This window comes from Mesoplodon mirus (assembly GCF_964341445.2).
Source record: "Mesoplodon mirus genome assembly, chromosome: 18".
Taxonomy (NCBI): domain Eukaryota; kingdom Metazoa; phylum Chordata; class Mammalia; order Artiodactyla; family Ziphiidae; genus Mesoplodon; species Mesoplodon mirus.
The window spans coordinates 11,384,105-11,406,640 of NC_138994.1; the positions used below are offsets into that span (position 1 = coordinate 11,384,105).

The 22,536-nt window shown below is 41.5% G+C and overlaps 2 protein-coding genes across 16 annotated transcripts in view; one reads left to right on the plus strand and one right to left on the minus strand.

Moving 5' to 3' along the window:
* The first annotated feature begins 112 nt into the window (after positions 1-112).
* LOC309793567 (UPF0450 protein C17orf58) lies at positions 113-5,410 on the plus strand. 2 transcript variants are annotated; one of them, XM_082604151.1, is made up of 4 exons: positions 113-415; positions 2,779-3,315; positions 3,565-3,756; positions 4,434-5,410. In XM_082604151.1, the coding sequence occupies exons 1-4, from the start codon at positions 340-342 to the stop codon at positions 4,622-4,624; spliced, it is 996 nt and encodes a 331-aa protein (XP_082460277.1). In that variant the 5' UTR covers positions 113-339; the 3' UTR covers positions 4,625-5,410. The 2 variants fall into 2 exon arrangements, with proteins under 2 accessions (XP_082460277.1, XP_082460278.1); XM_082604152.1 differs by having other exon boundaries at positions 137-203.
* Positions 5,411-9,603: 4,193 nt separating this feature from the next.
* Positions 9,604-22,536, minus strand: part of BPTF (bromodomain PHD finger transcription factor) — a 144,269-nt gene continuing 131,336 nt past the window's right edge. For 13 of the 14 annotated variants that reach the window (XM_082602721.1, XM_082602719.1, XM_082602717.1 and 10 more), the window contains 3 exons: positions 21,509-21,593; positions 15,804-15,990; positions 9,604-10,508 (listed from right to left, as the gene is read on the minus strand). In XM_082602721.1, the coding sequence (XP_082458847.1) occupies positions 10,472-10,508; positions 15,804-15,990; positions 21,509-21,593 (309 nt within the window). In that variant the 3' untranslated portion in view covers positions 9,604-10,471. Of the gene's footprint in view, positions 11,303-15,803; positions 15,991-21,508; positions 21,594-22,536 lie in introns of all 14 variants that reach the window. The other variant, XM_082602722.1, reaches the window with a different exon arrangement.

The following is a 22,536-nucleotide window of genomic DNA, read 5'->3' on the forward strand; positions in this document are numbered from 1 at the left end:
TCCACTGGCCACCCCACCCTCTCCTCCACCCGACCCCGGCCCGCAAAACCCACACGGGTTTAAAGTGTAGGTTTTGATGCTCTCATTGCCCACAGATCGCAGGACAGACGTTCCCAGGGACAACTTTGAGAGGCCACGTGCTCGTCCCCCTAAGGAGGTGGGAGAAATCCCTGCAGCTCGGTTTTGTTCCAATGGTCTGTTCAGTGAGTGATTCCCGTTTCCCCAAAGGCTGCCCCTCATTAGCATGAACGGGGGTGGGGGGGGTGGAGAATGGGTGGGGGGAGAGAAAGAGCAAAAGCCCAGGCTCAGTTTTAGAGCCTGGGAACCGTGTCTACAAACATGACAGCTAGAGCTTTCTGGCTCCTCTGTTTGATCGTTGGATCATCTCCCGAAGCCCCAGTGGCGGAGAGAAAAGGTAAGATCGATGAAACGCTGAGCCCTGGGAGAGGGGCTGGGATCCGGGGGAGAGCTGGGGAGAGGGCGCGATGAAGGGCGGGACGAGAAAGGGGTCAGGGCTTGCCAGAGAGGAGATTCCAGGTCCGTGTTCGTGTTCGAAAGGAGCAAAATGTGTCCCCAAGATTGTGTGTGTCTTGGCAGCCTTTATCGGAATGAAGCCAGTTGTTCAGCTACTGAAATGATCTCGAGCGAGCCGGGCAGGCTGGAGAAACTTTGCATGTTAAGTAGTTGCTCCATCACAGAGGAGGGAAAGTGTCAAAAGGGGTCGCGGCGCGCCTTTCGGGAGCCGTGCGGGCCGGGCTCGCGGGACGCGGCGGGCGGCGGGCGCCCGGAGGAGCGCGGGGTCCGCCCAGCGCCCGGGTCCCCGTCCCGCCGGCGATCCGAGGAGCTGGGTGCGCCCCACCGGGGCTGGGAGCGGAGGGAGCCGAAATCGGACCTTTCTCCCCTCTCCCTGCAGCCGCAACCAATGGCCTTGGGACACCTGAGTCTTTAAAACACACACACACACACACACACACACACACACACACACACACACACAATTTCATGCCTGAGATGAAAATTACTGAGGGAATGAAGAAATAAGAGGTTCTCTGCGGGGAGGTGTTTTTGTCTGGCTTTTATTTGGATGTTCTGTTTGATTCACTATCTCTGGGAAAAATAGCTTCCGCACCTCACAGGGTAATTTACTTTGGGTTATTTTTCCACATGGAAACTGAATGACTTCAGTGGCATTTAACCCAAATATCAGACAATCTTTCCCATGACAACAGATGGTGATATCAATGGGGAAGCAGTTGTGAGGTCAACAGTTGACAGTCAGGAATTGGATATCCACCAGAACTTTATTCAGCTGTGTATGGGCAAAGTTGAACATAATGAGCCAGAATCAACCTCTCTGCAAAAACATGAACTATAACCAGCTATTATTGCTGGGTGAAAGCTGATTTTAAAGGAGACTGTCAATTTGGCAAGATAAATCACTTTAAATGAAGTGTTGCAAGAACTGCAAATGGGCAGACCAAGCTCTTCGATGCCAGAGAGAAATGCTGAAAACCAGCCGTTAAAATAATAGCGGAAAAAAAAAAAAAAAAAAAAGGGCTCTTGTGCCCGTCTGGAGGGCACTGGGACCCAGGCAAACGGAGAGGTGATATTGTGTAACTGGGCATGGAAATTGGCCCAGATTTTAAGCTTGCTGAAGTTTGCTCACCAACCTGCCTGCAGAGCTGGGGAAAATCACGAATAATTTCAAAAATTTGTTTTCATGCCGTTTGCCATTCAGGAGCTTTTTCCTCCACCTTGGGAAGGGGTGGGGGTCGGGCAGTGTAAGCGATGCGGGTGCTTTTACACTTAACCAGGGGCCTCTGCGCCCAGCCACGCTTTAAACCTCCTTCTAAGCCGTGGTTTACTACTAAGTGGTGTCCAAGAAGCCAGATAAAAATCCACTCACAGATGCTCGACTCTGCACAGACCAAGATGACAGTGTAAACACGGATGGGAAAACCAAATAGTTCTGTTGTCAGGGGCGCTTAAACAATTAGGAGAACCTGTAATATGAGACCTTTCCCCCTGGGGTTTGCTCTTGGTACTTTCTCAACAAACTGTACATAGCAAAAAGGCGGATGTTTACATATATATTAAATAAAGGGCAAAAGAGTTTGTTATTTAACCAAAGTTGTCAGTTATCTTTAGTCCTAGAACAAATAGGTGGTTGTAATTTGAAAAGCTATTGATTTGCAAAGCTTCCTTAACAAAATGAAATGTTCCCATGTGGTGAGAAAAATGTTCTTAGTTGCCCTCATTCTTAGAGGGCAAGACCCTCATCTCCGTCTTCTTGGGGCCTAGGAAACCTGTGCTCACCACAAGCCGGGGCGCCTTCCTCTTCCTCCTCCCGTTCTCTTTCCTTCACTTCCATGTCTGCTGCCCTCTCCACGTCGCCTCTCGCAGGTGTACGCTGCGTTTACATTGTCCCCCATCTCCTCTCCCCTCCCAGAGCCATTTCTTCTTCCCCCCTGTCGGCCTCTCCTCCCCTCCACAGCCTCATCTCTGCCCGCCTTCCCTCCTCTCTCAGCCTCCCCGGCCTCGCCTCCCCTCCCCTCCTCTCGGCCTCCCTCCCCTCCTCTCGGCCTCCCTCCCCTCTCTTCTCTGCCTCTCCCCTTCCCCCCACCCCCGTCCCCTTCCCTCCCCTCTCAGTCTCCCCTTTCCCCACCCCTCCCCTCTCCTCTCAGCCTCCCCTTTCCCCACCCCTCCCCTCTCCTCTCAGCCTCCCCGGCCTCTCCTACCCTGACGGCCTCCCCGGCCTCTCCTCTTCTCTCCCTACAGCCTCGCCGCCCCACAACCGGAAGCCCGACCCCGGCGGCGGCCCGAGTGCGGAGACGCCTGGGCCCCGGCCGCAGCCAGTCCCCGAGACCCCGCGGCGGCCGCGCGCAGCCGAGGCCGCTCCACGCGCCTGGTCCGACCTGCGGCGCCGGAAGCCCCAGCCGGCCGCCGAGAACCGGGCCGGCTTCCGGGAGGCCGCGCGCGCGCCCGCCGGCCCGCCGAGCCCGCGCCTCTCTCAGGCCGAGAACCGTGCGTCGCCGCGCCGCGTGCCCGCACTGGAGGACTCCCCGCGGCGCGCGCGCGCCCGGGCCCTGCGCCTCCCGGCCGTGCGGCCTCCCACGCGCGCCGCCGAGGCCCCCGCCGGCCCCGCCCACCCCAACCGGCCGCGCGCCGCCGCGCCGCCACCGGAACCCGCGCCCGCTCCGCCGCCGCGCCTCAGCCCCCAGCGGAGGGAGGATGCGGAGCCCGGCGCCGAGCCCTGCGCGCGCGCCTGCAGGGCGGACTTGGACGAGCGCGAGTCCTACTGCGCCAGCGAGTTCGGTGAGCCCCGCCCGCAGCTCCTCCCGGGCCCGGGCGGCCGAGCCCAGGCCGCGGGGCGAGCCTTTCCGAGCCGAGAGCGCCGGGCTGTGCATCGGGACCCCTAAACCAAACCCTAGAGAAACCCACCCACTCGGTCCTGCAGCCCCAGAGCCGTGTGGACTATTTTGTGATTTGTTAGAAACGCACTGGGGAGAGAAAGAGGATGTGAGCGTTATGCATTTCTCCAAACTCTTTGTTTTTTGAAAGCAGCAGTCAACGGAATCGTGCATGATGTGGACGTCCTCGGTACAGGGATCCGGCTGGTGACTCTGCTGGTGGACCGGGACGGGCTCTACAAGATGAACCGCCTGTACATCACTCCGGACGGGTTTTTCTTCCGAGTCCACATATTAGCCCTAGACTCCTCTAGTTGCAATAAGCCATGCCCAGAATTTAAACCTGGTATTAAAACTGATCTAAGTGATCATTTTATATATATGTTCTTTATGTCACCATTGTAACTTTGACATGCCACAGCCCGGTCTCTATCGGTTACCCCAGTACCTTTTTTTTTGGTGGGGGGGAGGGCTATTCTAAAATGAATAGAATTTAGAAGACAGGTATTATTTCGGCCACTCTGTGATTTAAATTCCATCAGCGCCTCCGGTTAAAGATGGGAACTGAGCGGATTGGCACAAAGCAAACACTCAATATTTGTTGACAAGTGGAGTGAATGACGAAACACCGTTGCCAGACAGGATGCCTAAGGGGCTTTTAAAACTGAGTTTAGAGACGTCTTTTGCTGGGCGCGTGTGTTGGGGGGGGGCGGGTAATGCCCACTCCCACGTCTTTCTAGAGATGTTCTCTGTAAAATACTGCTGGCACTGTTGTGATTAGGACCTTTGTTTCTAGTGCTGGCTGTTTACAGGCTGAGTAATCTGATTATCTTATAAAGGTCACTAGGCTCTTTCCACCTGCTGTCTGAGGTTTAAATGTCTGAGATTCAACATGTGCAGCAAGATAAGAGAGTCAAGCTTAGGCATTTCTTAAAAGCCTTACATTTTCTTATTGTTACGTGGTATTTGAAAGATAACTATGAATTTATATTTTGGCTTTTTTTTTTTTTTTTTTTTCTTCAGGCAGCAGGTATATTGTGATGGGCCACATCTACCATAAGAGAAGGCAGCTACCTACAGCTCTGCTTCAGGTCCTGAGAGGGCGCCTCCGACCAGGAGATGGACTTCTCAGGAGCAGCAGCAGCTATGTGAAAAGATTTAACCGGAAAAGGGATGGGCAAGTGCAAGGGGCAATTCACACCCAGTGCATTTGAAACATACCAGCCTGGCATTTCTGGATCATAAGAGACTTGGAATTCAGCATCAAGACAGGAAAGGCCTATCATTAAGTAACTGGATTTTCCTTTAGAACAGGGCACACAGCTCCTTTAGGAACTAGTTGCAAAGTGCCAACTCTCATCTTCAAGTTGGCACTTTTTTACAAAGTTCTTCTTAAATGGTTATGCTTCTGAGGTCTGTGGTGAAGTTATTCAACTGGTGTGCCAGTTACTCACACAAGCCCAGATAACTGACCTGTCCACTTAACAGATCACTGCTTCATGTTGTTTATTTTTAATTATTTTAATTTAAATACATTCTTCAGTAGAAATAGTTCACAAAAACATTTCCTTGATTTTAAATATACAATTTTGAATAGTTTATATCATGTATCAAACCAAATTTTATACTAAAACCATCACATTTTAAATTCTGTACATAACAGTAAGTGCACTAGTCAGACGTATGAAATGTCATTTAGAACACATTTAGATCAAACACTAAAGTCAGAGCCCGAGACAATTATTAAAGTTTTACATTTAGAGTACTGAAGGGCTTATTCAAGCAAACAAATGTGTGTTCAAACAAGTGTTCCTGATGTACCAAAATATAAGATACAGTTTATTTTCATGACTCCCTGCTTCTAAAATCCTATGTTTTGTGCCATACTGGCAGCTATCCCAATACCAAACATATTCTGGGTGTATCTGATGTCATTTTTCTATTAAGACCAAGTATCATGTTTGTGTTTGTAAAGCAGTAAATCTTTCTGTGAAATCAGATCTTGGATGCACCTGGTTTTTTCAGCCTCACTGAGCCCCAAAAGGTTTGGGAAAAAGCATTTCTCAAACTTACTCCAAAAACCCTGGAACCAATATTTAATGACGGCTTGCAAGCACGTGAATTTTAAACGTTTTCCAGTTGGCTTTAAAAAGATTTAATCACGAACTGAATTTATTATTGATTTTATATCTCAGCCCACAAAGACATTAACAATTTTTTTTCAGAAGACCAAGCTGTGCTTTAATTTGAAACGCTGTGAATAGAGACACTGATAATCCATGGTTGAAGATTACTGCCTCAAGAAAGACAGAAAAAAGAACTCCACTGAAGAGATAAAAACAGTCCATTTGGTCTCAGATGAGATTCACTCTGGAGCTCAGGATGTGTCATTAGTCTGTAATGGCACAGAGTCCTTAAAGGCCTCACAGAAGCACTATATACACACAGGATGTCAGGACAGCACAGAGAGACTGTAAGACATAACAACTGATTGTGATGGGAAATACTGTTACCTTATTTGTCCCAAACGGGGCAAAGAGGTAAAATAAAAGTTGAGAGGTTCTGACTATGCCGTGATAAAGCATTAACTGCGGGATTTTTTAGAGGATTTGCCAAGAATGAGTTGTGCCCAAGCTTATTAAAAATTATCTTAGAATTGCTTCTTGGGAATCCACTGCATTATTACACAAAACCATTGGCAGTAGATTAGAGTATGCAGTGAATGAAGAGCGTCTGGGCTAGTTTTCTTTAGGATAAAAATTAACGAAGACAGAAGTAGCACCAGTCACAAAAACCAAAGCCAAATTTTTAAATGTCAGATGGCTAAGTGGTGATCCTGAGTAACATGGTGGGGAAAATTACAAAATGGCCAAATAGATAAATTATTAGTTGGATGGTCAGATGTCAGAGCATAAAGAGAAGTGTTATAAATAGCTCTAGTTTAAAAGATAGAAAAAAAGTCACTTTGATATAAGCCTGAGGGTTAGGGTTTGATTAGATTGCTTTGATAATACTGTTTCTAAGAAGTTTTGGAATCACACAAAAAGTGCCAAAACTGTGATCTGTGTGATACTGGGAGGTTAGTATGTACACCTTGGCAAACGCAAGCAGGCCAGTTTCTTAGAAACGTTGTTAGACTTAAGGCCATCATTCAAGACCAGGTTTGCAATGAAAGATGAGCGAGGCTCGGGACTTCCTTGACGGTCCAGTGGTTAAGACTCCGTGCACTCCCACTGCAGGGGGTTCGGGTTCGATCCCTGGTCAGGGAACTACGATCCTGCATGCCAAGAGGCACCGCCAAAAAAAAAAAGTGATTGAGGCTCAAATGAGGTAGAAAAGTGGTGCATATGGGGATATATGCACGGGAGGTGGTGCACAACAGACTGGGAATTCCAGGTTAGGCAAAAAAAAAAAAAAGTATAAGAAGAATCCTCTCAATATTCAGTCGGTACCTTCAGTACAATCTTTTAATTTTATGGAAAATTTTAATTCCCAAATTCACTGTAGTTCCGAATCCTTTTCTCCTGTTGATAGATTTTCCTTAGCACATGGTTTGTGCTCCAAAGACTAAAGGATCATGGGCACAATAAAATACCGTTGCCTTCAAGAGGAACTCAACACACCCCTCCTTCCATTAAGCTGTTGGAACTCAAGCGGAAAAAAGTGTTTTTCTTTTGGTAGGGAAAGGTCTATAAAACATACATTTTTTTTTTGTACTAGCTTTTAACTGTCTTTGAAAGGTATCACTTAGCACAGTTTATATTTCTCTTAAAATCATTTTTAAGGTTGATCAAACACAGGTATATGCAAACACCTAAAAACTGACCCACTACCTACAATGAGTAACTTCAATTTCGTGTACAGGACTCTATCATTTAAAAAATATAGCACTTATTTCCTTTAGTTGAATTTGGTCCAAATTGGATCAAGCGGGGTGTGATCTAGGAAATGTCTCTTTCGGTGTCTTGTTCCAAGTATCCAGAAGTACTTCAGAATATTTCAGTTTATTAAAAATCCTTCCCCCAAGACATTACTTTGCTCATGAGAGATCACCATTCTCATTTTAAGGACAAGAAATCTGACACTTGTGGGTAATGGCCTCAGTCATGAGGCTAAGTGTGTAGATTTAAAAGGTCACCACACTGGCTCTTTAGTATCAGAAACACACAAAGATGCAGGGAGTTTGCCTAACAAATGAACAGAACTAGGGAAAGAACTTTTATTTGCAGATTCCAGGAAGGTAGATTACAAACAGCAGCAAATCTCAGAGTCTCTTAATAACACTCCAGGCCACTTGAAATATAAAAAGGTAATTGTTTTACTTTAGAAAATATCTCTGAAAGTTCACAATTTTTTAAAACTACCGCAGGACATTAAGTGCAAATCCTGCAGAATTTGGGTAGGAGAAAAAAGCCTTACCAATATTATGAAAATACTTTTTATGAGATGGTTTCAAGGATTGTGAACCTGGCAGATGAAATATAACAAGCATTGAAAATACTTTTAGCAAAGGAAATCTGTTGATGCAAATTAAACATATATACAGGCCCAAAGACTGTGTAGAAAAATCCTAACAGTATAACAAATGTGCATTCTACTACTTGGATTATTGAAAGCAAAATAGCTGTAATATGTATATTTTATTGAGTAGCAGAAGCTTGTCAAATACTCGTAGAAAAGCAGCTTTTGAAACTCAGTATGTTGTAAGAATGCAGGTTTTTCCAAAAATTACTTTTGAAACACTAAAGCTCTGTAGTTGATAAAACTATAAAATGTCTATGTATTTATATGGTGATAGAAGCTGCAAAAGACTTTATACTATTAAATACATATATGAAATTAACATATTCCTGGCCTGAGGATTTCCACAAAATTTACCTTTTTTGTACAATTTGGCAATGCCAACACCTACAGAAAATGTTAACCAACCAACCACTGTTTCATTAGAAACCGCACCAAATCCAATGTCAAAAACATTACTTTATTTTTCTAGGATGAAATGTCCTATTACGTACAAAAAGAACTGCTGTTTAAATTTGCCACAATCTCGTAAAAACATAGCAATCTATTGCCTACAGGTAGGAAAGTTCTTGCTGCAACAAGTTTTAAATGATTAAGCCCATCTATATCCATATATATGAATAAATAGTACAGAAATACTGTGACATGATGAGATGCAGAATAATTTTATAATTCATTAAAATGTAGGATTCTTGCATCAGCACAGTGCATACAATATGTAACATTTTTTAAAAGTAAAAGGACAAAATAACCTATATTAGACTACTTCCATGTTAGTATTTTAAGCAAAAACTGTTTCCATGTTTTCAATATTGAGCAATTAGTCTCTTTAGTTTGTAAGCGTAAGTTTAAGTGATTATTTTTATGTACAAAAAGGAATGGGCTTCATTAGATAAAATTAACCCAGAATAACTTGCACACCTGAGCCTGTAAGAAGAAAGAACTGGGAACTGTTAGCAACGTCCTTCTTTTAAGAAACTAAGGTCTGGGAAAGGTTTTGCATAGCAGGGTGATATTAAACAGAAAGAAACTTTTAAAAAACAATAATTGGATAAATTCCAGAACTTGGTAGGACAAAGCTAATACGAATTAGTGCAAAATCTAGTAAAATTTTTGCAAAGCTGCATAAACCAACTATGGCAGATCTCACAGAAGCTATTATTACAATGAAGAAATACAACATGTAAGATTAGAACACTGAAAGGAAAAACATGCAAAATACGCCTTCCTCTGCTGCTTCCATTTTTTCCCCCTACTGCTTACACTACTTCTTCTTACGTGGGAAAAAAACCCAAAAAACCTCAACCAACAAACAAATACAAAAAGGATGAAGTCATTTTAAAAAATGCCCTTCATAAAATATAAGTAGTGGTCTGTAACTGATAATTTGCCTGGTATCATATAATGTACAGATGAAGGCAATGTGTATTTTGTCACATTACCTTTTTTATTAGTCTGATCAATTGATGCAACAGGATTAGCACCCTTGAATATTTTTCTTCGATGTGATGACAGTGGGCTGGGAATTATAAAATGAAGGACCACTACTACCCTGGAGAAATCCAGGTACAATCAGATCCTTCTGCCTTTTATTTATTTATCTTGCTTGCAGCCCTCCCTTTCCCCTCAATGGCTTACACAGAATCATTAGCGCACATTCAAAGACACCGTCTGTGGGAGAAAAATTATCTCCATTTATTTTGTTTCATATACATCCATAGTTGAATTTTAATACAAAAAGAAAAAAAATTAGAATCTGACAAATGTTTACAAACAAGATACCTTCAAATAGATTTTACTCATTTTAACCTGGTGCAGAGTAAATGACAAATTGTACTGTTATATTCAAGGCAACACAGTCTGTAGTCCAGGACCACTTAACCCAACCTTTATGCAAGCTTAATTTTTATCTACTATGAACAATAAACTCATTGTTGATTCCCAGTTGTGTGTGTGTGCACATGTGTACATAGCAGCTCCTTTCATAGAAAGAAAAGACATCTAGAGGTCATCTTGTACTTTTACCTACAGGAATCATGATAAGATACAGAATGGATTACATGTAACCGGGGCTGGATTTTATAAGAAAAAATAATTAGCTGACAAATGAGGGCAGCAATAAAAAAGCGTCTTTTTTGCAACAATAAATAAATACAGTTGAAAGTTTTCTGTGAGACTCTAAACCAGCTTCTTCACTGAAGAGCAGACGTGGCATTTCCATGGAGTTACACTTGACCCCATATTATCTTTTTTTCTTTCTTTCTTTCTTTTTTTTTTCTTCAATAAACAAAGTTTTCCCGCTTCTGCCACAATAGTAAAACCATTTGATCTTGACAAGATAATGGTGTCGTTGACTTTGCTTTTTCCCTTGTCCGTTGGACAAAATTGGCCAAGAATATAATTGGACTGTTATGACCAATAAAAACGAAGTTTAGGTCAAGTCTTGTCAGGATAACCTGACTAAAAACATCTGGCTCCTTAATTTAAAACAGTTCAACCAGATTCTTGCTGTGTTTTATGCTAGGTTAACACGCTGAACTTTAAGAAGCTGTAGACTGCAGTTTGTTGTTATGAGACCTACAGAATACAGAAAAAAGGGAACAATTAAGCACCCTTCATTTTTGAAAACAGTGATGCTTTATGTGGATGCCAAGGTCAGTCTGTCTGGGGAAAGCAGCCATGTTCTTTCATTCACCCTTGGCAAGCAAATATGAGAACAAGTAAGAAATTTTTACCCTATAAAATTAAAAATTTTTATTGTACAGTAAACATGATAATTCACTGGAAAAAGCCAATATTAAAAAAGGAAATATAAATATATATATACATATATATATGTCCAATACAACATTTTTAGTCAAAGGAACAAATAGAGACATTTACAGAAGCATTACCATTGTGGTAAAAGGTGTGTGTGTGTGTGTGTGTGTGTGTGTGTACGTACGCGCGCGTTTATTTACATTGAGTTGGGGAATATGAAGGAAAAAAATATTAAAAGGAGAGAAATAACAGTATTAAAATCACATTTTTCTATTAAATTTCAGAAAGTGTCCTCTCTAGTTTCACAGTTTTATTAACAACTTTTGTTAGTAAACCAAGTTACTGTACAGTTATCAAGTATGTTCTATTGCAATAGTGTATATAAATACAGTCTTCTCGGAGTTTACAATTCTTAAATACATTGTTCAACATGGCTGCTAGAATAAACTGTTTACTACTATACATCTTTTTTTAAACATTAAAAAATTATATTAACTCATCTGAACTCTGGGGGGCAATTTTGAATTAGGTAATCAAGTGGTACAATAAAAGAGTGACCCCAACATCCAGTTCTGATTCCAGTTAAAAATTCAGACTAAAGATATCACAATCTGTAAGAAAAGAAAGAACATGGATGATATAAATGATGAATTATAACAAAGAACAGTTATGAAAATAATGCTGGAGATCACAAATTAAAAATGGGGAAAATACGGCAAAGGAAACCCTGGAAATCCATAAAAAATAATATTTCAGTGACTGGCTACATATATGTTCATTCTGCTCTAAATTTGGAAATCAACAAAAATCCCCTAACATCTCTTCACATATCATTTTATTTACATAAGCAGACTTGAGCAAACTTCTCAGTTGGCTCCCATGTTCTTTAATAAAAATTACATAAACCAGAATATAATAAAAAGCTACATGAAACCACCAAATGGCAAGCTCTCCCGAGCAGCCCCTTCACCGTGCAGACCCAGCCTCTGGGCCTCCTCTCCTTCCCCCAGTCCCTTGGTTTTGCAGCAGGCCCACCTCAGCAGCTGCCGCCACCATCCCCCCACTGCGTCCTGCCAGCAAGCCTGGCAGCAGGGTGGGATTCAAATCCCCCAGCTTCCACTTCCACCAAAGGCTAAAGCCTTTTCAGCTGAAAAAAGCAGTTTTAGAAATTTAGTTGGAGTAATAACTACAAGAGGTACGAAGCAAGAAGCAAAAAAGCACGGAGGGCTTGTAATAAGTTGTGGTCCTCTGACCTATCTTCACTCAACCTGAAAACCATGCTCTCTAGGATGAATTACTTGGAACTTTCAGTTCTTAAGTAGTTAGATTTCTTACACTGCTATTTCTTATTTTATCAACTTTATATTGTTTAAATCCTGCTATGGCAAACGAGAACTGAGCTCATGTAACCATTTTCCCTCCTCCCTTCTTGAGTACAAGTTTTATTTCTCTGTAATTTAAAATTAAATCTTTCCATGCTTTGTTTGCAGACATTCCAAAAGTTGAAAATCAATGTACTGTTTACATGACTATGTAAATATTTTTCTCTGTAGCACCTAATCTTTCGCTAGGAGGGCATTCTTAGTAACCTATACAACTTTTTGCCTTTCATGGAGTTTCTAATTGACTTTCATTTCCCCCCTTACATTCTTAAGTTATCTAAGGTATGAATCAATTTTTTTCCTCCAGACGCATCCCTCTTGGGAGTGCTCCATTCTCCTGCTCCAATTTGAACTGCCTGCTGCATGGGCCTGCTGTACAAATGTCACTCTGGGTCAGAGTCGTTCTCTTTGCTTTCTTGAAATTCAAGGTCTTTTGTTTTCTTGATTTGCTTATTTTGCTAGTGCACATCTTAAAATAACTTGGTAAGAAAGTATGCAAGGACAAGAAGCCCTTTCTGAATCCTTATATGACTTGAAAATGTACTTATTCTGCCTCTATGCTTGACTGGCTAGACACAGACTTCATTTTTCCTCAGACTTTTGGATTTATTCTTCCATAATCCTCTAGCATTCCACGTTGCTAGAGAAAAGTCTGATACCAGTCTAATTCCTGTTAATTTATAAGTTGTTATAAGCTCTTTACAAGCTTTCAGAAGAGCTTCCGCCATCCTTAGCCTCTGGAGATTTTACAGTGATGTGTATGTGCGGTGGACCTTTTCCCACTTGTCCGGCTGGCTTAGTCGTTTGTTTATCCACTCCACTCCACGACCCCGGACCCAGTCCACCTCCCTATCCCACAGGAACATGAGCTCCGTGGAGAGCGGGAACTTGGTTTGATCTGCTGCTACAGTCAATTCTGACACACAGCCGGGGCTCAATAACCATTTTTTGAATGAACAGTTTTGCTTGGATTTGAAGTTGTGTGCCTCTCACTGGTTTGGAAATTTTTCTTATATTAGAGTAGTCTTTTGATATTTCCTCTCCTCTGTCTTCTCTGTTCTTTCTTTCTGGAATTTCCATGAAATGAATATTGGATACTTTATTTTTTTCTTTCCTATTTTTCATCCCCTTGTTGTTTTGCTCTTTACACTGAGAGTTCCTTGATTTTAACTTTCAATGTGTGCAATAAGTTTTAAAAAATTTCCAGTTACTCTCTTTTTCTCAGGTTGTTCTTTATTTCTAATATCCTGTTCACTATTTTGCAGATGCAGTATCTTCTAAAATTTCTCTCGGGACATGACTTAGAGGCTTGTTTTGTTTTTTTAAAGCTCTCTTTTGTTCTCTCCGGAATCTATTTTTCGGTTACACCTTGACCTTTTTCTCCTTTACACTGCAGGCTTTCCTTACCTATCGGTCCGTCCCTGTCTGTTCCCACTTATGAAGAGTAAGTTAACAGCCTAGACGGGTGCCTGGAGAACCCTGTGCCTGTGTGCATGGCTTACTGACTGGCAGGCTTTGCTTTAGATCAGAGTTTTCAGTCTCAACACAACTGACATTTTGGAGCTGGATAATTCTTTGCTTTAAGGCTATCCTACGCACTGTGGGATGTTTAGCAGCATCTCTGGCCTCTACCGATTAGATGCCAGTACCACTAACCACCTCCAAGTGTCACAAACAGCAATGTCTCTAGGCATCGCTAAATATCCCTTACGGGGTGGGGGTGAGTAAATTATCCTGTTGAGAGCCCCAGCGTTAGAATGAGGGAGCCGATCCTTCAGAGATCAGGGGATTTTCCTCTGGGTCCCATTCTCTTCTGTCTACTCTAGTTCTCGGCAGACGGTTTATTCTCCTTCTTTGGAGAAGAACCCTGTGTTCTTCCAGTTCTTTGGGCTTCCTACGCAGGCTGCACACTGGGGTTAAAGGAGGGTGTGACTGGCCCGGATTTAGATCTTCAGTTAGCCCCCCTCTCCTCCTACTCTCTAGAGCCTTCGATTCTATTTCAGAGGCTCCGTGTTGGAGGCTGTCTGGGGTCCTACTGGTCGGTGGGCTGTCGCGTCTGCTGAGGAGCCCGCGAGGAGGAGTCTGGCTGCGCGTTGCCCGCCTTCATCGGTCAGTCGCCGTCCATCCGCTCCGCCTCACAATCTGCTGAAATCTCATCAGCTAAGTAACTTCTACCATATTCCTTTCACCACTCTGAGTTCACCCCTCTTCCTTCCTTTATGATTATTTTCCTGCGGACTCTGTCATATTAAGTAAGTCCTCTTCCATTTTAAGTTTTACAGCTAACGGGTTAACAGATAGGCAACAATAAAAATGGGGAAGTTTTAGAGATGCTGTGAAGTCTCTTGGTTGGTGGTCTATACAGCCTGCCCGCCCACCTGCTCTCCTTCCCTCTCTGCCTATAGTTTCTGACTCCTTCGCTGAGAAGGTGATTGGATACTTCAGTTGTGCTTGTCTTTCACTTTTAGTTTACGCAAACTGACTCTGAAGGACAGTTCTGGATCTACCTTGTTAAAGGAGAAGGAGAGAAAATACCCTGAGGATTTTCCTCAGAGAAAAATGACTAGGTCGAGCACTGATTCTTATGCTTTGGTCTGCAGAGTCCCTTGGGAGTTCATTGGGTAATACAGATGCCCAGACCCCAGCCCAGCCAAGATCTACCCAATCTGACTATGGAGGATCAGGCTTGCGGGCTGGTGGATGGGGGATGGTGAGCAATGAATCTCAGGGCTACAGAGCAGTGGCAGCTCTCAGAGAAAAGGGAAACAGGCTTCCGTTGAAAGGAAGAAAGTCATGGGCTTGGGAAGGAGCAGGTGCGGAAGGTCAGAAACAGAAGGCGCGAAGGTCACGGTACCTGAATAGCATGCAAAGCTGCTCAATGTTTTTATGTCACTAGAGGTTCAAAGAAAAGGTCTGTGGACTTGGATTAAAGTTTAGTCCACAGAAAAAATCCAGGAGAATAAAACAATTTATGATTTCAAAGATACAGCAAACAGGGCTTCCCCGGTGGTGCAGTGGTTGAGAGTCCACCTGCCAATGCAGGGGACACGGGTTCGTGCCCCGGTCTGGGAAGATCCCACATGCCCGGAGCGGCTGGGCCTGTGAGCCATGGCCGCTGAGCCTGCACGTCCGGAGCCTGTGCTCCGCAACGGGAGAGGCCACAACAGTGAGAGGCCCGCATACCTCAATAAAAAAAAAAAAAAAAAAAGATACAGCAAACACAAATGAAAGAGAAAGCGCTTAAATCCCCACTTCGTGGTCTTCCCCTTACTCTACCCTATAGAACAGTCCTTTTTTTTAAACATTATTTTGTTGAATTCTACCAGTCTTTGAGCATTTCACCTACTATATGCTGTGTTGAGTATTAGTCTCACAGTTAAAAAAAAATTTTTTTTGGCCACGCGGCTTGCAGGATCTTAGTTGCCCGACCACGGATCGAACCCTGGCCCCCTGCAGTGAAAGCGTGGAGTCCTAACCACTGGACCGACAGGGAAGTCCCAGAACAGTCATTTTTATACTTCTGTAAACTCAGTGAGAGCAAGAACTCTTACTACTACTATCTTTGTATGTGCCCCATGGTATTTAAGACAGCATCTTACATCCTGTAAGCATTTGATAAATGCTTTTTGAATTTTAAAAAGTGACTATAATTTTAAGCAGATCATAAACAAACCCAGCAATTTCTCATTAGGAGCTGAATTAGTTCAGAGCGCTGAACACATCTGCTTACCTGCTAGCCTTGAATCCTTTCAATTTCTGTACAAAGAATGACTCAAGAACTTCTGCACACTGGTAAAAAGGAGAGTCACTTGGATTGTAGTAACGACAATTATCAAAAATTTTGGTCATGTCTGCTACAAATTCCGTCAGCTTTTCATAGTATCTTCTTTGTACTCTTTCTTCCATGGTGGCAAGGTCTTAAAAACAAAATGTAAAAGATTTTCAAAGCTTTAAGGTTGTTCCACTGTGAATACTGCCTGCAGTTCTGACAAATAAGAATACATAACATCTTGCCCAAGCAGTCCTGGAACCAGGCTGGTTAACCAGTGAAGACTACATAGCAATTCTTGAAGAAAACAGAAGCACTTTTCCAATTTTGTTTTTGATTCGGGGTCTAAAAGATAAATCTTGGCTACCGTTAAGAAGGGTCTTTTACTTTCAATTAACTACAGAGAATAGCTCTTTATTCAATTGGTTTGAAACAAAGGAAACACTACAACAACATGAACAATACATATCTAAGTATAACACATTTTCACATGCAAACAACTGATTAAATACCTTACATGTACAAAGAGAAGGAGGAGTCCAGAATTAAGAATAAAATCTCTGTGGTTTTGTGATCCTTGTATTAGGCTTTAATAATATAATTTTGTTTCCTTTTAAATTTTTATTGTTACCTTTTATTGGTGACAAGTGATACTGACTTACCGATTATGTTGGTAATGATATAAAGTGTCTACTTAAAATAAACTTAAGGGAAAAATATTAGCTGATATGAATAAAAATAGTAGTACGTAATAGTAGAGGTAGTATACAGAAATGAAAAAAATTACTAGGGTGGTACACAGGTAACTGCTTTGGAATACTGAGCTAAATCCACCCAAAATAACAGTGGGTTCCAGGAGACAGTTGTGCTTGAAGGAAAATTCCATATACAATATGACATAAAAACCTGGGAGAGTAAAAGGTCAGTGATCTCAAATCAATCTAGGATTGATAGATAACACAATTCCTAACTAAATCTCAATAATTATTTTAGAATTTGAGAAAATAATTTTAAAGTACATTCAAAAAATAAAAGTGTAAGAATATCTAAGAAACATTTGAAAAATAAAAGTAAAGGGAGAAAATTTAATCTATGAGACATTAACAAAAATTATAGGGACTTCCCTGGTGGTGCGGTGGTTAAGAATCCGCCTGCCAATGCAGGGGACATGGGTTCGAGCCCTGGTCCGGGAAGATCCCACAGGCTGTGGAGCAACGAAGCCCATGTGCCACAACTACTGAGCCTGCGTGCCTAGAGCCCACGCTCCGCAACAAGAGAAGCCACTGCAATGAGAAGCCTGCGCACCGCAATGGAGACCCAATGCAACCAAAAATAAATAAATAAATTTATATGAAAAAATTTATAAAGCTGTGATAACAAAACGTGTGGCACTGCACAACATGATACAAACATTAATGGAACTGAATTAAAAACAGGAACAGACCTAACTGTATTCAGCGTAAGAATTTCACCTATGTTGAGGATGTCATTTCAAATAAGCAGAGACAGGAAGAATTCATTAATAAATTGGGTTGAGGCAACTGCCTACCTGTATTTGAAGAAAAATTCTACCTCATACCATATGCCATATATACCAAAGTAATCCGAGGTGGATTAAAATTTAAGGACAAAAATGAATGTAGTTAATCACTGAATTGTGCACATAAAAGTAGTTAAAATGGCAATTTTATGTTATACATATAATATTTTAACACACAAACACGTCTTTGATAGTTCCAGTTTACGCAGGTAGGGGGAAAACGTGTAAACAAGAACAGCTGCAAAAATGCACCCAGTCTGATTAAATTCCACACAAGACTTGGGCACATCCATTCTGTGTAGGTCACATAAGCTGTACAGGTAGGCAGAAAGCTTAAACACAGCCTGCCAGAATATCACCATATTCAGACTTAAGTTCTGGGCACTTCCTGACTAATTGTAATGAAGTATGTGAGTAGTGTTTGGACATTTTATGATTTCAACTTAATTAGTATCCCTTAAAAAAAAAAAGTACTAGGAGAACATACAGGTAAGTATTTATATATCTGGGGTAGGGAAAAAGGCTAAAAATACAACTCTTAAAGGTAGAATTCATAATAATTAATAGATTTGAATTTAAAAAATGTTAAAAACTATCATATGACCAAACAATTGCCATAAAACATTAAAATATCCTTAGTTTATAAATAACCCTTAAGTAACACTGACAACAGTATGAATATATCAAGAGCAAAATGGCAAAATACATAAATAGGGAACTCATGCAGAAGTATAAACAGTAATAAGCACATCACTAGTTACTGAAGACAGGCAAAGCCTAACAGTCACTTCCTTTGCCCAAATTAGCAGAAATTAAAAATTATATAACGTCAGCTTATTAACAGAGGCTACCTCTAAAGGTGGATGAAAGTGGTGGTAAATTTTACACTTTACTCCCTATATCTCTGTAACATCTGCATTTGTACATCAAACATATTCTTTCGAAATAAGTCTTTACAAAGAAAAATTTTTCTCCTCGAAAGAGTGATAATGCTCAGGGTTTTCAAGTGTGCAGAGAAAAGGGTACAGATATATGCTATCAGTGGAAACTGGTTCAATCTGCTGAAGTGCAATTTGAAAATACTTACCAAAAGCCTAAAAAGTATACATACCCTTTGGCACAGAAATTCTATTTCTAGAAATTTTTTCTAAGAAAACAAACAAGAACAGGGCAGATGCACAAGGATGTTCACAGAAGTGTCATCTATAGCAGCAAAAACTGCAGACAGCCGAAAAATCCATTATGGAGGGGTGATTAAATAAATTACCTTAACGTCATACAATTAAAAACGATGTAGGGGGACGTCCCTGGTGGTGCAGTGGTTAAGAATCTGCCTGCCAATGCAGGGGACACGGGTTTGAGCCCTGGTCTGGAAGACCCCACATGCCACTGAGCAACTATGTCCGTGTGCCACAACTACTGAGCCTGTGCTCTAGAGCCCGTGAGCCACAACTACTGAGCCCCCATGCCACAACTACTGAAGCCCACGCGCCTAAAGCCCGTGCTCCGCAACAAGAGACGCCACCACAATGAGAAGCCTGCACACCGCAACAAAGAGTAGCCCTGCTCACCGCAACTAGAGAAAGCCCACGCACAGCAATGAAGACCCAACACAGCCAAAAGTAAAATAAATTAATTTATAATAAATCAATCAATCACGTTAGTCTGTATCTTTCCAGACATTTGCTATGCATCTCTAAACACATGTACGTACCCTTAGAAAACATACAACTGTTTACTGCTTAAAACCTAAGAATTGCTCTGCAACTTTCCTATTTCTTTCAACAATATGCTTGGGAGACCTGTATTATCTGTATGTACATACCCACATAAAATGCTGTTTATCTTGGTGGTATTAAGAAAAGAAAAGAAAAAGACAGGAAAACATTCTAGCTCTTCAAGAAAAGAATTTTGGCTAAATAAGTTAAGGCATATTCAATTTACAGACTATACAAAGCCATTAATATCATGTTATTGAAGATTAATGACACAGGAAAATGAATGCCAGACACAAACATTTACTATATGATCTCAATATTTTTCTTTTTTAAAAAAGTTTTTAATTTACACACACACACAAACACACCAAAATGTGATACCATTCAGTGAGAAAAAGATCAAAAGTGCATTTATCTTTTCTTACTTTTTTTATTTCTTAAATTTTCTATAATCAAGTTATTTTTAGAAGCAAAAGACATCTATTTATTTAAATAAACACCTCAGGTACTTTCTCAAAGGAGATTATTCAAATCTGAAATGTGTACAATGATTAGTTTCTTCTATCTTAGACATGAGGAGGATAGAGGTTAACAGCTACTTACGTATTTATGGTTTTTCTTCCCAAAGATAAGCCCTCATTTATCTCTTCTTCATGTTTCTGCATCTTTGAAGTTGCCATCAATACAACCCGTCTTTTCTATTTTTTTTTTTAAAAACCTGGTTGAACTTTAATTCCTTTAATTTTTTCCTTTTATTTTTAAACTGAGGTATAACTGACATAGAACACTGTGGTACCTTTATGTATACAATGCGATGATTTTTAAAAAAAATTTATATATTTTTGGCTGTGTTGGGTCTTCGTTGTTGCGCGGGCTTTCTCTAGTTGCAGTGAGTGGGGGCTACTCTTCGTTGCGGTACACGGGCTTCTCATTGAGATGGCTCCTCTTGTTGCGGAGCACGGGCTCTAGGCACACGGGTTTCAGTAATTGCAGCACGCGGGCTCAATAGTTGTGGCGCACGGGCTTAGTTGCTCCGCGGCATGTGGGATCTTCCCGGACCAGGGATCAAACCTGTGTCCCCTGCATTGGCAGGCGGATTCTTAACCACTGCGCCACCAGGGAAGTCCCAATGGGATGATTTGATGCTTGTATATATTGAGAAATCATCACCACAATACTTTTATTTAACATCCATCACCGCATATAGTTACAAACTTTTTTTTTTTGGTGATGAGAACTTTTAAGATCCACTCTCCTAGCAACTTTCAAATATACAATAAAACCATACCCATTTAAAAAATGCTTAGCTAGCCGTTTGGAATATTTTCATCAGCTAGAGCTAATTTTTTGGCAGTTTTGGAAGCTTTTAGCTATGTTTTAATTTCTATAACTTCTTTCGTAGATAAAGTATTTTTAATATAATCACCGGTAGCTGTTCATCTTAATACAGTAAATCCCCTACATATGAATGAGTTCTGTTCTGAGAGCACGTTCGTAAGTCTGACAAAGTTAGCCCAGGTACCCAACTAACACAATCAGTTATGTAGTAATATACTATAATAGGTTTGTAATACTTTTCACACAAATAATACATAGAAAACATTTTTAATCTTACAGTATAGTACTGTATACTTGAAAAGTATACAGTAGTACCAGCCACATCACTGATGCTTTTATGCTTGCTTCCAGACATCCTGGGCTTGAAATAAAGATACTGTACTACTGTACTCTATACAGTATTGTACAGTAAAGTACACAAAAGCACAACCACTTGTAGAGGATGCACACATGTGACGATGGACACCAGACCCGTGAACTAACTTACATGACTGGACACGCGAATGCACATTCGCATCTTTGAAAGTTCGCAACTTGAAGGTTTGTTATGTAGGGGACTTACTGTACAGTTACTTGTAGCTGTTATTTAGTACCATTTTTATTTTCTGGGCAATGAGGCTATATTCTCTTGGATTTCTTCCTTTGCTCTCCTTCAGGAAAAGATGAAGAAGAGGTGACAGGAAAGATGAGAGGCTCACAAGGACCCCAATCCGTTCACTGACTTCATTCATTATACAGTAGAGAATACTCTGCTCATCCTTTGATTTAGCTACTCCTCTACTGATGGCTATTTATTTCATTTTCAGTATTTCTGCAATTATGAACACTGCTGTGATGAACACCATACCTGTGCACATGTAAATCCTAAGAGATGAAATTGCTGGGTCCAAAGGTACACATACTTGAACTTTAATACATACTCCCAGTTTATCCTACAAATGACCATATACCAGTTTGGACCCTCACCAGTCTTGCTCAGCATATCTTCATGATATATCAATTTTTTGGATGATAAATGAAGTAGCTGCTGAGACTTCTGAAAAAACTCTGTGTCCAACTCAAGCACTTACCCATAGGTTCCTTAATAACACCGTAATAATCTGGCGCATCATTAGGATCCACCGGTTCAAGGAAAGGCCAGGCCATCTTATGGGCCTGTCATGAAAAAACAAGAAGACATCATTATTGTCAGGTGGAAATGACCATTTCACTTAAGTTTCCCATTTGAGTTCTTGCATCCATCGACCTTTAAACTGGAAAAGTCAGTTTTAAACTTGAGAGATGAAATTATTTATACTTAGATGATTTTTGCTGTAGTCACAAATTATCTCAGATGAGCATGCTCTGTAATAATGGTTCTCAAAGAGAGGTCTGGGACCTTGGCCTGGAGCGGGGACGGCGGAGCACTAGCTTAGGAGTCAAGGAACCTGTACTGTGGTCCCTTCACGATAACCTGCCAACTGAGCGATGCCGGCACTGCAATCACACCTATTAAACTGGAGTGGGATGGGTTCCAAGTGTGGAATGGTTACCTCTGCAGGCTAATGATGTGGCAGAGGTGTGATGGTGATGTTAAATAACATCCAACCACATATTGAGACTATTGTTCTCGTTCCAGTTCTTTCAACGCTTCTAATTATGATTACAACAGGAGGAAGTGTCAATCTAGCACTCCTATGTCTGGAATACATCTCTAATACTTGCTCATCTTAGAAGCCACCCCCACCTTCCTTCTTATTTTTAATAAGGGAGGGAAGGCTTTGGCCCAGAGCCTTAGATAAGCATTTGTATCTCACTAGAATTTAATCAAATTGCTTTTCAATCAATGGTGGTAAGATAGCTTTCTTTAAAAATAAAATTTAGGTTAAAAATAATGAGTCAGGGCTTCCCTGGTGGCGCAGTGGTCGAGAGTCCGCCTGCGGATGCAGGGGACACGGGATCGTGCCCCGGTTCGGGAGGATCCCACATGCCATGGAGCGGCTAGGCCCATGAGGCATGACCACTGAGCCTGCGGGAGAGGCCACACAGTGAGAGGCCCGCGTACCGCAAAAAAAATAAAAATAAAAAATAAAAAAAATAAAATAAAATAAAAATAATG

What these genes read in the sequence shown, in the direction of transcription:
- LOC309793567 (XM_082604151.1), top strand. Translation starts at nt 340, where the DNA reads ATGACAGCTAGAGCTTTCTGGCTCCTCTGTTTGATCGTTGGATCATCT. An exon ending in CCCAGTGGCGGAGAGAAAAG is followed by an intron (nt 416 to 2,778) that starts GTAAGATCGATG and finishes CTCTCCCTACAG; the next exon opens with CCTCGCCGCCCCACAACCGG. An exon ending in ATGCCCAGAATTTAAACCTG is followed by an intron (nt 3,757 to 4,433) that starts GTATTAAAACTG and finishes TTTTTTCTTCAG; the next exon opens with GCAGCAGGTATATTGTGATG.